The sequence below is a fragment of the Amblyraja radiata genome, chromosome 6, assembly GCF_010909765.2.
Source record: "Amblyraja radiata isolate CabotCenter1 chromosome 6, sAmbRad1.1.pri, whole genome shotgun sequence".
Classification (NCBI taxonomy): Eukaryota; Metazoa; Chordata; class Chondrichthyes; order Rajiformes; family Rajidae; genus Amblyraja; species Amblyraja radiata.
In genome coordinates, this window is record NC_045961.1 from 54,135,453 (window position 1) to 54,150,721 (window position 15,269).

The following is a 15,269-nucleotide window of genomic DNA, read 5'->3' on the forward strand; positions in this document are numbered from 1 at the left end:
TGCTTCATGGCCGGACCTACCTACTACAGTTTCCTCGGCCACATCCAGCCCAATCCTGCCGCCGGCACTGCCGACCCTCATCTGCACTCCAGCCGCCCGCAGGCTGCAACCATTGACTGCACCGATCCTCGCCTCTCCCCTGGCCGCCAGCAGGCCAGGGTCGTCAACCCACCTGGATTCCAGATCCAGTTCCGGACCGAGAGTCTGAAGAAGGGTTCCGACCCGAAACGTCACCTCTCCATGTTCTCCAGAGATGCTGTCTGACCCGCTGAGTTACTCCAGCTATTTGTGTCTAACTTTGGTATAATCTAAAGTTCTTTGTTTCTACTGCTTATAATCCCTTACTCGGTTATAGCTTGGCAATAACGGGCACCATTGCCCCTCCCTATGGACCGATGTAACGAGGGCTTACTGTACTGTTAGAAATTAAAAGTATGCACAAATCAACTTGAAACTTTAGTGCACAATGGCCCGATGTAATAGACATGAGCCTCCTGAAGGTTTATCTCCATCTGTTCAACTCCGCTTGGTAATGCTGGCTAATCACAACCTAAATCAAATGCTCTTTATTGTCACATATGCATGCACAGTGAAATTCTTTGTGTTTCGTTTTTTAGTTAATAGATTCAGTGCGTAAACAGGCCCTTCAGCCCACCAAGTCCACGCTGACCAATGGTCCCTGGTCACTAACACTATCCTACAAACCAGGGATAATTTACAATTTTTACCAAGTCAATTAGCCTACTAATCTGTACATCTTTTTGGAGTGTGGGAGGAAACCAGAGCACCCGGAGAAAACCAAGCAGTCACATGGAGAACGTACAAACTCTGTATAGACAGCACTGTGAGTCAGCAACTCTACCGCTGCGCCATTGTGCCACCCTTTTACATTGCTCACACACCATATTTTGACGGCATTTATAAAAATAAAAAGTGCAATGTTCACATGCTGGATGTACTGGAGTGCCCCCGATCCAGGTAATCCCTGGTCAGGCCCAGGCTGCCGCAGGGCCTCTGTCACCCTTGACCAGCTCAGCCCGCGAACCGTCATCCCTCTCCTCGCCCGACTGCCTCTGGGTCCCGGGAGCACGTCCCACACCTACCGCTTGTCTAAAACACTTACACTTTGGTTCATTTTTCGGAAACCAGCACCTGCAATTCCTTCTTTCTGTAATCAAGTGTTTAATTGTCACATGGGAGGTTTGGTAGGCTAGGACTTTATTCCTTGGAGCGCAGGACTCTGAAGGGTGATCTTATAGAGGTGTATAAAATGATGAGGGAATTAGAGTCATGAAGTGAATGGGCAGTTTCTTTTACCCAGGGTAGGAGAATCAAGAACCAGATGACATAGGTTTAAGGTGAGAGGGGAACGATTTAATACAAACTTGAGAGGCAACCTTTTCAGGTACAGGATGGTGGATGAATGGAACCAGCTGCCAAAGGAGGAAGTTGAGGCAGGTACTATAAGGGCATTTAAAAGACATTTGGACAGGTAGAGACATAGAAAATAGGCCATTCAATATGATCATGGCTGATCATCCAACTCAGTATCTGCCTTCTCTCCATACCCCCTGATCCCTTTAGCCACAAGGGCCACATCTAACTCCCTCTTAAATATAGCCAATCAACTGGCCTCACCTACCTTCTGTGGCAGGACATGGACAGGAATGTTTTAGAGGGATATGGGCCAAACGAGGGCAGGTGGGACTAATGTAGAAGGGTCAACTTGGTCTGCGTAGACATGTTTGGCTGAAAGGCCTGTTTCCATTTTCCAATTAACCAGCTAACCTGTACGTCGTTGGGATGTGGGAGGAAATCAGAGCACCCGGAGTAAACCCGCATGGTCACGGAGAACGTGCAACATCCGGCGCGACTCGCGTCGCAGCGTCATCTGCAGTCCGTCTGTCTTTTTTATTTTTTGTCTCGTTTGAATGTAGTTTATAGTGGGTTTTTTTAACTGGGTATGTGTGTGGGGGGACTTTTAAAATATTTTCCCTGTACGGAGGACCCGACCTTTTCTCTGTCGGGTCTCCGTTGTCGTTGGGGCCTAGCGCCATGGAGCGGCCTCCAACCGGAACGACCTGGGGCTCCAGTCGCGGAGCCTGCGGACCTACTACCATCTACTACTGCGGACCTGGCCGAGTTCGGAGCGGGAGGAGCTGTGGTGGCGCGCTGCTGCGGCCCGACCCCGGGGATTCAGAGGCTCCAGCCGCAGGTCTGGTGGACGGTGACACCGGGAGCTCGCGGGTCCCTGGTGGGAGACCGCTTTACAGGGCTTCCGCAATGGCGACTTCTCCAGCCCGAGTTGCGGGGTTGAGGATGACCTGGAGCAGGGCCTTACATCGCCCGGCGTGGCTTTAATGGCCGCGGGACTTGCTAGCACCCGCCGGGGGCTCCAACATTAAGACCCGGAGCGTGGCCTTGCATCGCCCAGCGCGGCTTTAATGGCCGCGGGACTTACTTACCATCACCCGCCCGCTTTGACTGACATCGGGAGGAGAATGGGGAGTGCAGGAGAGAGATAAGACTTTGCATTCCATCACAGTGAGGAGGAGATTCGCTGTGATGGATGTTTGTGTAAATTGTGTTGTGTCTTGGTTCTTCTACTTGTTTGTATGACTGCAGAAACCAAATTTCGTTTGAACCTCAATGAGGTACAAATGACAACAAATAAATTGTATCATTGTATCATCCACACAGACAGCACCCACGGTCAGGATCGAATCCAGGTCTCTGGCGCTGTGAGGCAGCAGCTCTACCGCTGCGCCACTGTGCCGCTCTTCAGCTGAACATCTCCAGGATTGTTTGTTTTTATTTCAGATTTAGCTTTATACATCAATGATTTGGATGAAGGGATTCAAAGTAACATTAGCAAATTTGGAGATGACACAAAGCTGGGTGGCAGTGTGAACTGTGAGGAGGATTCTATGAGAATGCAGGGTTATTTGGACAGTTTGGGGGAGTGGGCAGATGCATGGCAGATGAAGTTTAATGCGGATAAATGTGAGGTTATCCACTTTGGTAGCAAAAACAGGAAGGCAGATTACTATCTAAATGGCGTCAAGTTGGGAAAAGGGGAAGTACAACTGGATCTGGGGGTCCTTGTACATCTGTCTATGAAAGTAAGCATGCAGGTACAGCAGGCAGTGAAGAAAGCGAATGGCATGTTGGCCTTTATAACAAGAGGAATTGAATATTGGAGCAAAGAGGTCCTTCTGCAGTTCTACAGAGACCTAGTGAGACCACACCTGGAGTATTGTGTGCAGTTTTGGTCCCCTAATTTGAGGAAGGACATTCTTGTAATTGAGGGAGTGCAGCGTAGGTTTACAAGGTTAATTCCCGGGATGGCGGGACTGTCATATGCTGAGAGAATGGAGCAGCTGGGCTTCTACACTCTGGAGTTTAGAAGGATGAGAGGTGATCTCATTGAAACATATCAGATTGTTAAGGGCTCGGACACACTAGAGACAGGAAACATGTTCCCAATGTTGGGGGAGTCCAGAACCAGGGGCCACAGTTGAAGAATAAGGAGTAAGCCATTTAGAACGGAGATGAGGAAACACTTCTTCTCACAGAGAGTTGTGAGTGTGTGGAATTCTCTGCCTCAGAGGGTGGTGGAGGCAGGTTCTCTGGATGCTTTCAAGAGAGAGCTGGATAGGGCTCTTAAAAATAGCGGAGTTGGGGGATATGGGGAGAAGGCAGGAACAGGGTACTGATTGTGGATGATCAGCCATGATCACATTGAATGGCGGTGCTGGCTCGAAGGGCCAAATGACCTACTCCTGCACCTATTATCTATTGTCTATTTTCAGCATCTGCTGTTTTTTTTTGCTTTTCAATGTCCTCAGGCAGTCAGCTTTTGCTGTAAGCAGATCATATTCAGCAACACTACTTCAGTATAACTTCTGCAGTTCCTTGTGTCTCAGTTAAATTGTAATAACCTTCTTACAGTAACATCTCAGCAGAGAAACTAAAATATAACTGCCCCAAGTCTTCCAATCTAGAGGTACATAAGTTTGAAAACTCACCTCCAGATTCAGGGACAGTTTCTTCCCAGCTGTTATCGGGCAACTGAACTGTCCTCTCACCAACTCGAGTGTGGTCCTGGCCTCACATCGATCTCATTGGAGACCTTTGAACTATCTTTAATCGGACTGTCTCGGACTTCAATGCTATATCTTTGCACAAAATGTTGTATCCTTTATCTGTGTGTTTTGGACGGCTTGATTATATTCATGTATAGTCTTTTTTTACTGGATCGCACACAAACAAAAGCTTTTCACTGTATCTCGGTACACGTGACAATAATAAACTTAATATTCCACATGTGTCCTTTTTGGAGACAAATTAACAATGTAGATTAACACTCATAATAGCAATCCTCAAGGATTACTTGAGAAGAAGAATAATGAGATAAGAAGAAGAATTATTTAAGAAGAATGGGAAAAGGTTTGGGATTTAGGAAATTGAAATTGGTGGAGTCCAGGTCTGGAACCTTTCTTCAATTTATTTTTATTTAATCAGAATTGCTTTTGATCTAATGTTTAAAAGTTATTTAATGTTACTGTGTGTATTCCACCACCAAATCCAGTGATTGTAATAATGTGACATACTTTTCAAGGACAGGAAATGTACTAAATATTTATACTAAATTATATGATTTATAATTTTTACTAAATAACATTTTTAAATTGTTTCAGTGTTGTTCTTCAACATTGTCCTGGGAATTGCAAAGGAACAGGATACGTCACAGGTATGACCTCATTCGATGCCACATTTCTAAATACAGGCACCACACTTTGTACACGGGTTATGTTCCTATAAAGCAGTGCTTAATTCAAAAATGGGTAAATTAAACATATAAATCCGAACTTTAAAACAGATGCAAATTTGAGCACTTTATTTAAAAAATGCATCCTCTAGGGCACAGTGGTGCAGCGGTAGAGTTGCTGCCTTACAGCGCCAGAGATCCGGGTTCGATCCTGACTTCAGCTGCTATGTGTGAAGATAAAGTCCTTGTCTAGTATCCCTTTGACTAGATCAACTATTACATGAATAGATCCATAATACTAACTACACTATAAACTGTCTAGGTTGCACTAAGGATTTCAGGCTTTTTGCACTAGTATTGGGGTTTTAAATTATTGATTTTGTTTTTCTGTTTATTATGTTATCTATGGAGGTCAAGTCATTGGGTATTTGTAAGGTGCAGATTGACAGGTTCTTGATTAGTAAAGGTGTCCAGGGTTATGGGGAGAAGGCAGGAGAATGGGGTTGAGAGGGGAAGATAGATCAGACATGATTGAATGGCGGAGTGGACTCAGTAGGCCAAATGACTATTTCTGCTCCTATAACTTGTGAATTTACGAGTACCATGTTTACAAATCTGTTATTCTGCTGCAAGTAAGAATTTCATTGTTCTGTTGTTGATAAATATGAGAATTAAACACTCTTGGCACCATCAGAGATGTATTTTGCGGGAAACAGTAACGATTAATTTTAGCTTTAATGTTATTAGGAGCAGACACACAGGAACTGCGGATGCTGGAATCCTGAGCAAAACACACAGTGCTGGAATAATTCAGCGGTTCTGGCAGCATTTGTGGAGGGAATGGATAGGTGACATTTCGGTCGGGGACCTTTCAGTCTGAAAAAGGTACTCGGAGAGCAACATTGCTTATCCTTTCCCTCCACAGATGTTGCCTGATCTGCTGAGATACTCCCCAGTTTAGCAATTTTAATATTATTAATCTAGTTGTAATCTAATTACTTGACGACATAGATTGACGTAACTTGATTACTTGAAACATATAAAGGTAGTGGGCAAAACATGCTTGTATCTTAAAATCTGTATGATAAAAAATGCTGGTGGAACTCAGCGGGTCAGGCAGCATCTGTGGACGGAATGGACAGACAACGTTTCGGGTCAGCACCTTTCCTCAGATTAACTCTTCTGCAGTTGTATAGGGCTCTGGTAAGACTACATCTGCAGTATTGTGTACAGATTTGGTCTCCTAATTGGAGGAAGGACATCCTTGTGATTGAGGCAGTGCAGCGTAGGTTCACGAGAATGATCCCTGGGATGGCGGGACTGTCATATGAGGAAAGATTGAAAAGACTAGGCTTTTATTCACAGGAGTTTAGAAGGATGAGGGGATATCTTATAGAAACATATACAATTATAAAAGGACTGGACAAGCTAGATGCAGAAAAAAATGTTCCAAATGTTGGGCGAGTCCAGAACCAGGGGTCTGAGAATAAAGGGGAGGTCATTTAAGACTGAGGCGAGAAAAAACGTTTTCACCCAGAGTTGTGAATTTGTGGAATTCCCTGCCACAGAGGGCAGTGGAGGCCAAATCACTGGATGGATTTAAGAGAGAGTTAGATAGAGCTCTAGGGGCTAGTGGAGTCAAGGGATATGGGGAGAAGGCAGGCACGGGTTATTGATAGGGGACGATCAGCCATGATCACAATGAATGGCGGCGCTGGCTGAAAGGGCCGAATGGCCTCCTCCTGCACCTATTTTCTATGCTTCTATGACTCCAACCGTCAGTCCATTCCCTCTACAGACCGATGGATCAATGGCTTCTTTGTTATCACGTGTACCAAGGTACAGTGAAATACGTATTATTTTGCATACAGATGAGCAAGATTGTCACCTTACATAAGCAAAAACCCCTTGTTAGTGCAGAATGTACAGAACAGCCCACTGAGTATGCAAGAGGTGCCATTTTGGTACCATTTTACAGTCCCAGTTGCAGTTGGTCACAAAAGCCGGTTGCAGCCGTCGCCTCCATTCCGGCCGTCTCCTGAACCGTTGACCCTCGCCTCACATGGCCCTCTTCAGCTATTGTTCCCGGGGGTTGCCTTCCGCAGCCGAATTTGAGGGCATGGAACGTAAGACCCCCCAGCTCTTCTTAGTGGCCGTTTGTCCAGTGTCCGCCGCCATCTCCCTCCATCTCCGGGCGGGTTCTCAGTTCCGCGGCGGGCGAGCCAGGCCTATTGTTGGGATCTGACTGAGTTCCTCCAGCAATTTGTGTTTCACTCGAGACTGTCTCTGATGTACACGCATTTGTGTTCACTTTCAAGATTTCATAAAATCTCTTTTTGCAGGGCTCATTGGACAGCAGTGGATCACAGAAAATGCCTATTGGTAAGTTTTCATATTACCACTCTCTAAAAGAGGCATTTTTTACTAGTGTGTAGGATAGTGCTAGTGTACAGGGTGATCGTTGGTCGACACGGACCCGGTGGGCCGAAGGGCCTGTATCCAAGCTGTATCTCTAAAGTCTAATGTAAAGAGCGAAAACTGAAGAATGATCATATCATTAGTAGAATTAGGCCATTCGGCCCATCAAGTCTACGCCATTCAATCATGGCTGATCTATCCCTCCTAACCTCATTCTCCTGCCTTCTCCCCATAATATATTCAGTGGGCGGCGCGACTCTCGTCAGCAGCGGCCTCTGCAGTCCGTCTGCGTTTTTATTATTTTATGTCTATGTTTTTATGTAGTTTTTGTTATTTTTTGTTGGGGTATGTGTGTGGGGGGGTGGGGGTGGTGTGGGGGGGAGGGGGTAACTTTTAAATCTCTCCCTGCACGGGAGACCCGACCTTTTCTTTGTCGGGTCTCCGTTGTCGTTGCGGCTGCAACGAGGAGCGGCCTCCAACAGGAAGACCGGGGGCTGTGGTGCCGACTACTCACCTCACCGTCGCGGAGCTGGCCGAGTCCAGAGCGGGTGGAGCTGTGGTGGACGCTGCTGCGGCCCGACCTCCGGAGTTTCGGAGGCTGCAACTGCGGGTTTGGCGGACAGTGACTGGGGGGAGACCGCTTTTCGGGGCTTCCGCAACGGCGACTTCTCCCGCCCGAGTTGCGGGGTTGAAGAGCTCCTGGAGCGGGGCCTTACACCACCGCCCCGCGCGGCTTGGAATGGCCGCGGGATTGCGAGCGCACGCCGGGGGCTCTAACACCAAGACCCGGTGTGCGACCTTGCATCACCCGGCGTGGCTTTAATGGCCACGGGACAATCGCCATCGCCCGCCGGGGGCTTTGACTTTGACTCTGACATCGGGGGGGAGAGTGCAGTGGAGAGATAAGTTTTTTTGGCCTTCCATCATAGCAATGTGATGGATGTTTATGTAAATTATGTTGTGTCTTGGGTCTATTTGTTTGTAATGTAGGGCTGCAGAAACGACATTTCGTTTGGACCTCAAGGGGTCCAAATGACAATAAATTGAATTGTATTGTAAATGTATTGTATTGTATAACCTCTGACACCCTTACTAATCAACTAGTGATATACAGTGCATTCAGAAAGTATTCAGACCCCTTCACTTTTTCCATATTTTGTTACGTTACAGCCTTATTCTAAAATGGATTAAATTCATTTTTTTTATCATCAATCTCCACACAATACCCCAGAATGAACAAGTGAAAACAGGTGTTTAGAAATGTTTGCAAAGTAATTAAAACGAAATAACTGAAATATCACATTTACATAAGTATTCAGAACCTTTGCTATGACACTCAAAATTGAGCTTTGGTGCATCCTGTTTCCATTGATTATCCTTGAGATGTTTCTACAACTTGATTGGAGTCCACAAATGGTAAATTAACTTGATTGTACATGATTTGGAAAGGCACACACCTGTCTATATAAGGTCCCACAGTTGACAGTGCATGTCAGAGCAAAAACCAAGCTATGAAGACGAAGGAATTGTCCGTAGACCTCCGAGACAGGATTGTGTCGAGACACAGATCTGGGGAAGGGTATGAAACAATTTCTGCAGCATTGCAGGTCCTGAAGAGCACAGTGACCGCCGTCATTCTTAAATGGAAGAACTTTGGAACCACCAGGACCATTCATAGAGCTGGCCGCCCGGTCAAACTGAGCAATCGGGGGGAGAAGGGCCTTGGTCATTCTGACAGAGCTCCTCTGTGGAGATGGGAGAAACTTCCAGAAGGAAAACTATATCTGCAACACTCCAACAATCAGGCCTTTATGGTGGCGTGGCCAGATGGAAGCCATTCCTCAGTAAAAGGCACATGACAGCCCGCTTGGAGTTTGCCAAAAGGCACCTAAACAAGATTCTCTGGTCTGATGATACTAAGATTGAACTCGGGCCTGAATGCCAAGCATCACGTCTGGAGGAAACCAGGCATCGCTCATCATCTGGCCAATACCGTACCTACGGTGAAGTATGGTGGTGGCAGCATCATGCTGTGGGGATATTTTTCGGCGGCAGGAACTGGGAGACTAGTCAGGATCGAGAGAAAGATGAACAGAGTAAAGTACAGAGAGATCCTTGATGAAAACTTGCTCCAGAACGTTCTGGACCTCAGACTGGGGCAGAGGTTTACCTTCCAACAGGTCAACGACCCTAATCACAGCCAATACAACGCAGGAGTGGCTTCATGACAAGTCTGTGAATGTCCTTGAGTGGCCCAGCCAGAGCCCGGACTTGAAACGGATCGAATATCTGCAGCGACCTGAAAATAGATGTGTATCGATGCTCCCCATCCAACCTGACAGAGCTTGAGAGGATCTGCAGAGAAGAATGGCACAAGTTACCCAAATACAGGTGTGCCAAGCTTGTAGCATCATACCCAAGAAGACTTGAGGCTGTAATCACTGCCAAAGGTGCCTCAACAAAGTACTGAGTTATAGGCCTTTCTCACGGGGCGACTTGACGCAAGATGTAACCAGAGTGAAGTGGTCGTGGTCTAGCACGATATCACACGATATAACGGGGAGGTAGATAAAGAGTTCCCACGGTACTCAGCATTTCTGTTATTTGTGCGAGTGACTTGTCCGTCTCCCGAGCTTTCCCGTTAAATCTTGAATGAACATTGTGAACTGTCAAGTGTTGTTAAATCATCACGTGGCACAAATGATGTCACTTTTTTTTTCACACACTATAAATATCCTCCCTTGGTTGAATTGGCTCATTTGGAGACATGCCTGTACTAATGCCGTGACTTTACTGCAGGAAGATGCCACATTACTTAGACGATGTTAGTTTAAATTTCCAACGTGTGTTTCAGAGTAAAGAGTCAGCGCAGAATCCTTGATAATCAAAAACTGTCTGAATCAGCAAGTTAGACACAAAATGCTGGAGTAACTCAGCGGGCCAAGCAGCATCTCTGGAGAAAAGGAATAGATTCCATTTTTGGTCGGGACCCTTCTTCGGGATGATTGTAGGGGGAACTGGAAGCATGAAAAGACCGGGACAAATCAGGGCCAACAACAGATGACCTCAGCAGGGTATTTTGAAGAGGGGTCCCGACCCGAAATGTCGCCTAACCCTTTCCTCCAGAGATGCTGCCTGACCCACTGAGTCACTCCAGCACTTTATGTCTATATTTGGTTCCCTGATAGGCCAATTGTTGGCTAGGGATAGTGTGATCCCAAGAGGGAACCATCGTTGCAAACCTTGGACTGGTTAACCGACATTTACTGCATGGGGGAGGGGGGTGGGGCAGGAGGGGGTGGGCGGGGGAGAGAGAGAGTGAGAGAGTAAGTTACCTAAAATTACATAATTCAATGTTCATAGTGAACACAGACACAAAATGTTGGAGTAACTCAATGGGTCAGGCAACATATCTGGAGAAAATGAACAGGTGGCGTTTGTGTCTATCTTCGGTAAAAACCAGCATCCGCAGTTCCTTCCTGCACAATGGATCTCAGTGTCAAGTCTCTGACTCCCGTTGGCAGGCCATTCGGCCCACAGCCCGCCCAGCCATGACTAACCCATGTCACAGGGGGATGGTGTGAAGGCGGAGTTAGACAGAGCTTGATTAATGTTACGGTTGGGGAATGGGCCATAATATGGCCAGGGAAACGCTGTTATTCGTGACGCCCCCTCCGCCCTTTCCCAGCTGTTCTCAATCGCACCCCTGGCCACACAAAAATTTATACTTTAAGAAGGAATACACGGAACATTTAAACTCAGAACGCTTCTAACAGAGTGAGCCATGTGAGCACTTTGATCATTCTCCCTGTATTTGCATTTGACAAAATAGTCGGGAAAAAATGTTTAAAAGTGTTCATACCTTTTGCTATGCCTAATTGGCCCTTACCTCTGCGAAAATAGTCTGATATTCGTAGGTGAAATGTCACCAACAATAATTGATTCTATTATTAATTGACTAATAATTGACTATTAGCGGAAAGATGCAATTCTGATCTAATATTATCAATGCCTCTGTCTTTGGAAGCAACACCAGCAATTTATTAAATCTGACTACATGCGGCACAGTGGTAGAGTTGCTGCCTCACAGCCCCAGAGACCGGGGTTCGATCCTGACCATGGGTGCAGTCTGTATGGAGTTTGTATGTTCTCCCTGTGACCGCGTGGGTTTTCTCCGAGTGCACCGGTTTCCTCTCACACTCCAGAGATTACAGGTTTGTAAGTTAATCGGCTTCGGTAACATTGTAAAATTGTCCCTGGAGTGTATAAGAATAGGTGGTCGGCGCGGACTCGGTGGGCCGAAGGGCCTGTTTCCGCGCTATATCTCTAAAATCTGAAGTTAGGTAATGTCTAAAGGAACTGCAGATGCTGGTTAATACGCACAAAAGGACACAAAATGTTGGTGTAACTCAGCAGGTAAGTCAGATCTGGGAAGAAAAACATAAAAAGCTGGAGTAAGTCAGCGGGTCAGGCAGCATCTCTGGAGAAAAAGAATCGATTCGAATCGGAACCCTTCTTCAGACATCGTAATCGGAATTGAGTCTGAAGATGTGTCTCGTCCCGAAACATCACCTATTTTTCTCCAGAGATGCTGCTTGACTCGCTGAGTTACTCCAGCTTTTTGTGCCTGTCTTCGGTTTAAACCAGCATGTGCAATTCACTCCTTACACGGGTCTCCGGAGAACATTGATTGGTAGCGTTCCGGACCCTGCTTCGGAAAGGCATCGATCGCTAGTCGGCGAGGACTCCGAGCTGTATCTCTCAAAGAAGTACATGTGAAAAATTTCTCACGGACCATAAAAATGCGGGACCTTTCAGTAAAGCCCCTTTTAAAGATTATAGTTATTTCTTGAATCTCATTAACATAACTCATGAATAAGTTGATGTCCATATGCGGATGCAAATCTTTATTTTTTAAATTCAATCCCACAGAAGACAATTTTTACTCACCTTCTGTCCCCTCTGTCCAGCTTCCGGGTTCACCGTTCGCAGGAGTTCCCACGGTAAACGCAAGAGTTATTACGGATATCGCACTGGCCACTACGTCCATATAATGTTGCAATGTTCAACCACAAGTGTACAAGTCACTCTTGGAGAAATTCAAGCTTGCTTGAATTTTCTCCCGAGTCACCAAGTTACACGAGTACCTGCCGTTAGCGCCACGGTGGTCCACGGTGATCCACGAATGCCGTACGGTTATCGCATGAGGTTCCCACGATGTTCAACTCTGGTTAACTCTTGCGTCAAGTCGCCCCGTGAGAAAGCGCTATAAAGGGTCTGAATACTTATGTAAATTATATTTCAGTTATTTATTTTTAATTACTTTGGATAAATTTCTAAACACCTGTTTTTGCTTTTTTATGATAGGGTATTGTGTGTAGATTGATGATTAAAAAAATGAATTTAATCCATTTTAGAATAAGGCTGTAACGTAACTAAATGTGGAGAAAATGAAGGGGTCTGAATACTTTCTGAATGCACTGTATAAGTGACATTTCATGGTTGAATTGTGCTGTTGCATTATCCCGTGTGCTGATTTTTCATAGAGATACACGTTTCAAAGATTCGTTGGGTATTAAAATTCTTCTAAATATTTTTTGGATACATGTTGGTAGAAATTTGTGGTGGCACAGTGGTGCAGCGGTAGAGTTGCTGCCTTACAGCACCAGAGACCCGGGTTCTAACCTGATATGGATGCTGTCTGTACAGAGTTTGTACATTCACCCCGTGACCGTCTTGCACATTCTATCCGTGACTGGGTGCTCTGGTTTCCTCTCACACGCCAAAGAGGTACAGGTTTGTAGGTTAATTGGCTTCGGTAAAAATTATAATTTGTCCCTAGTGTGCAAGATGATGCTAGTGTATGGGGTGATCGCTGGTCGGCACGCACACAGTGGGCCAAAAGGCTGTATTTCTAAATTAAAAAATAACGAAATGATCTGATGTTCATATGTGTGCCTATCATTGTATCGAACACAAGGTGCTGTAATAACTGAGCTGGTTAGGCAGCATCTGTGGAGAACATGAATAGGCAATGTTTTGGGTCTGGACCCTTCTTCAGACTGGAAACATTGTATTCTTTAATCACATTTATATTAAATGTTTAACATTTATATTAAAGCAGTGATATATTTTCACACAATCCTGCAGTACTCACAGTGTGACCTTTGTTTTACAGAATTGAATGACGTTGTCTTTGTGATTCAGAGTCAAAAGCAATCTTTCCATGCAAACCAAGCAGCAAAACTGAAACAAGACATCTTACAGCAGGCTGAGGTGTTTAGTCAAGTAAGTTCCTGAAAATAGTATGTCGAGCTACAATATGGTGGCACAGTGGCGCAGCGGTAGCGTTGCTGCTGCCTCACCGTGCCAGAGACCGGGGATCGATCCTGACCTCAGATGCTGCCTGTGTGGAGTTTTCACATTCTCCCCATGACCGTGGGTTTCCTTTAGGAGCCCCGGTTACTTCTGCATCCCAAAGTCGTGCGGGTTTGTAGGGTAATTGACACTCTGAAAATTGCCCCTAGTGTGTAGAATGGAACTAGCGGGAATGGGTAATGGATGGTTAATTTGGACGGTGGATCAAAGGGCCTATTTCTACGCTGTTTCTAAACTAACTAAACCTCTTTTGTGATTGATTCATTGATTTGTAGTTGTACGGGTTCAAGAATGAATTACATTTCCTTAGAATCAGCATGTTTAAATCATAAAAATTCTAAATTGATATCCAAGAATTATGAGAAGGTGCAGAATATAAATAACCAGATAACTCTTGTTATAATGGATCATGGTGGGGGGGGGAGGGCGAGGTGGTGGAATGGTATCCGTTATTGGTGATTGTCTTGATTAGTAAGGGTGTCAGGGGTTATGGGGAGTAGGCAGAAGAATGGGGTTGAGTGGGAAAGATGGATCAGCCATGTTGGGAGTGGATGAGAAAGTGGGATAACATTGAACTAGCGTGAACGGGTGATCGAAGGTCAGCTTGGATTCGTTGGGCCAAAGGGCCTGTTTCCGTGCTGGATCGTTAAACTAAACTAAACTGGTAATGGGGCTGTCCCACTGTACGAGCTAATTTAAGAGTTCTCCCGCGTTTCCCCTGATTCGAACTCGGTGAATTACAGTAATAGCCGCTCGTGGGTATTCGAGGCTCTCGCGGACATTTTTCACCATGAAAAATCTTACCTAATGATATCAACAAAAGATTTGCTCAATTTTATCAGAACTTGTACACATCCAAAACGTTAACAGACAATAATAAAGTTACAGAGTTCTTGGACAATTGTAATCTTCCAAAACTAGAGTTGAAGGAACAAGAGGAATTGGGAGCACAAATTTCAATTAAGGAAATAGAAGACACAATAAATTCATTGAAGAATGGAAAAACACCAGGACCAAATGGATTTAGTAATGAATTTTACAAAAGTTTTTACGACATAATCACACCACGTTTACAGAAGATGTATACTTATGCTTTTAAAGAACAAACCTTACCTGATACATTAGCAGAATCAATGATTACATTAATACTTAAAAAAGATAAAGATACAGAAGAACCCGGATCATACAGAGCTATTGCATTGTTAAATACAGATCAAAAAATATTAGCGAAAACTCTAGCTAGAAGGCTAAGTAAGTATGTTAGTAAATTAATAAATGCGGATCAAATGGGATTTATACCCAAGAGCCAATCATCTAATGATTTGAGACGTCTGTTTAATATAATGCATTCTCATAAAATTGAAGAACAAGAGTTATCAATGATCTAATTGGATGCAAAAAAGGCATTCGATCAAGTGGAATGGGACTACTTGGTTAAAGTACTGCAAACATTTCAAATGGGAGAGAACTTCATTTCATGGATAAAATTATTATATAATAAACCTACGGCTAGAATATTAACTAATAATATATTATCTACAAAATTCCAATTTTCAAGGGGCAACAGACAAGGATGCTCATTATCACCGCTGTTATTTGCTCTGGTAATTAAACCTTTAGCCGAAAGAATTAGAACACATCCGAATATCCACGGTTATAATACAAAATATTCAAATAACAAAATATCCTTATACGCAGACGA

General features: G+C 44.8%; 2 protein-coding genes across 11 annotated transcripts in view; both read left to right on the top strand.

Moving 5' to 3' along the window:
• The window catches only part of fry (FRY microtubule binding protein), a 433,098-nt gene that overhangs the window by 267,824 nt on the left and 150,005 nt on the right, over positions 1 to 15,269 (top strand). The gene's annotated exons all lie outside the window — the stretch shown is intronic.
• Positions 1 to 15,269, top strand: part of b3glct (beta 3-glucosyltransferase) — a 90,939-nt gene that overhangs the window by 2,414 nt on the left and 73,256 nt on the right. For both annotated transcript variants that reach the window (XM_033022869.1, XM_033022870.1), the window contains exons 2-4: positions 4,701 to 4,753; positions 7,114 to 7,153; positions 13,368 to 13,477. In XM_033022869.1, coding sequence (XP_032878760.1) covers positions 4,701 to 4,753; positions 7,114 to 7,153; positions 13,368 to 13,477 — 203 coding nt within the window. The remainder of the gene's footprint in view (positions 1 to 4,700; positions 4,754 to 7,113; positions 7,154 to 13,367; positions 13,478 to 15,269) is intronic.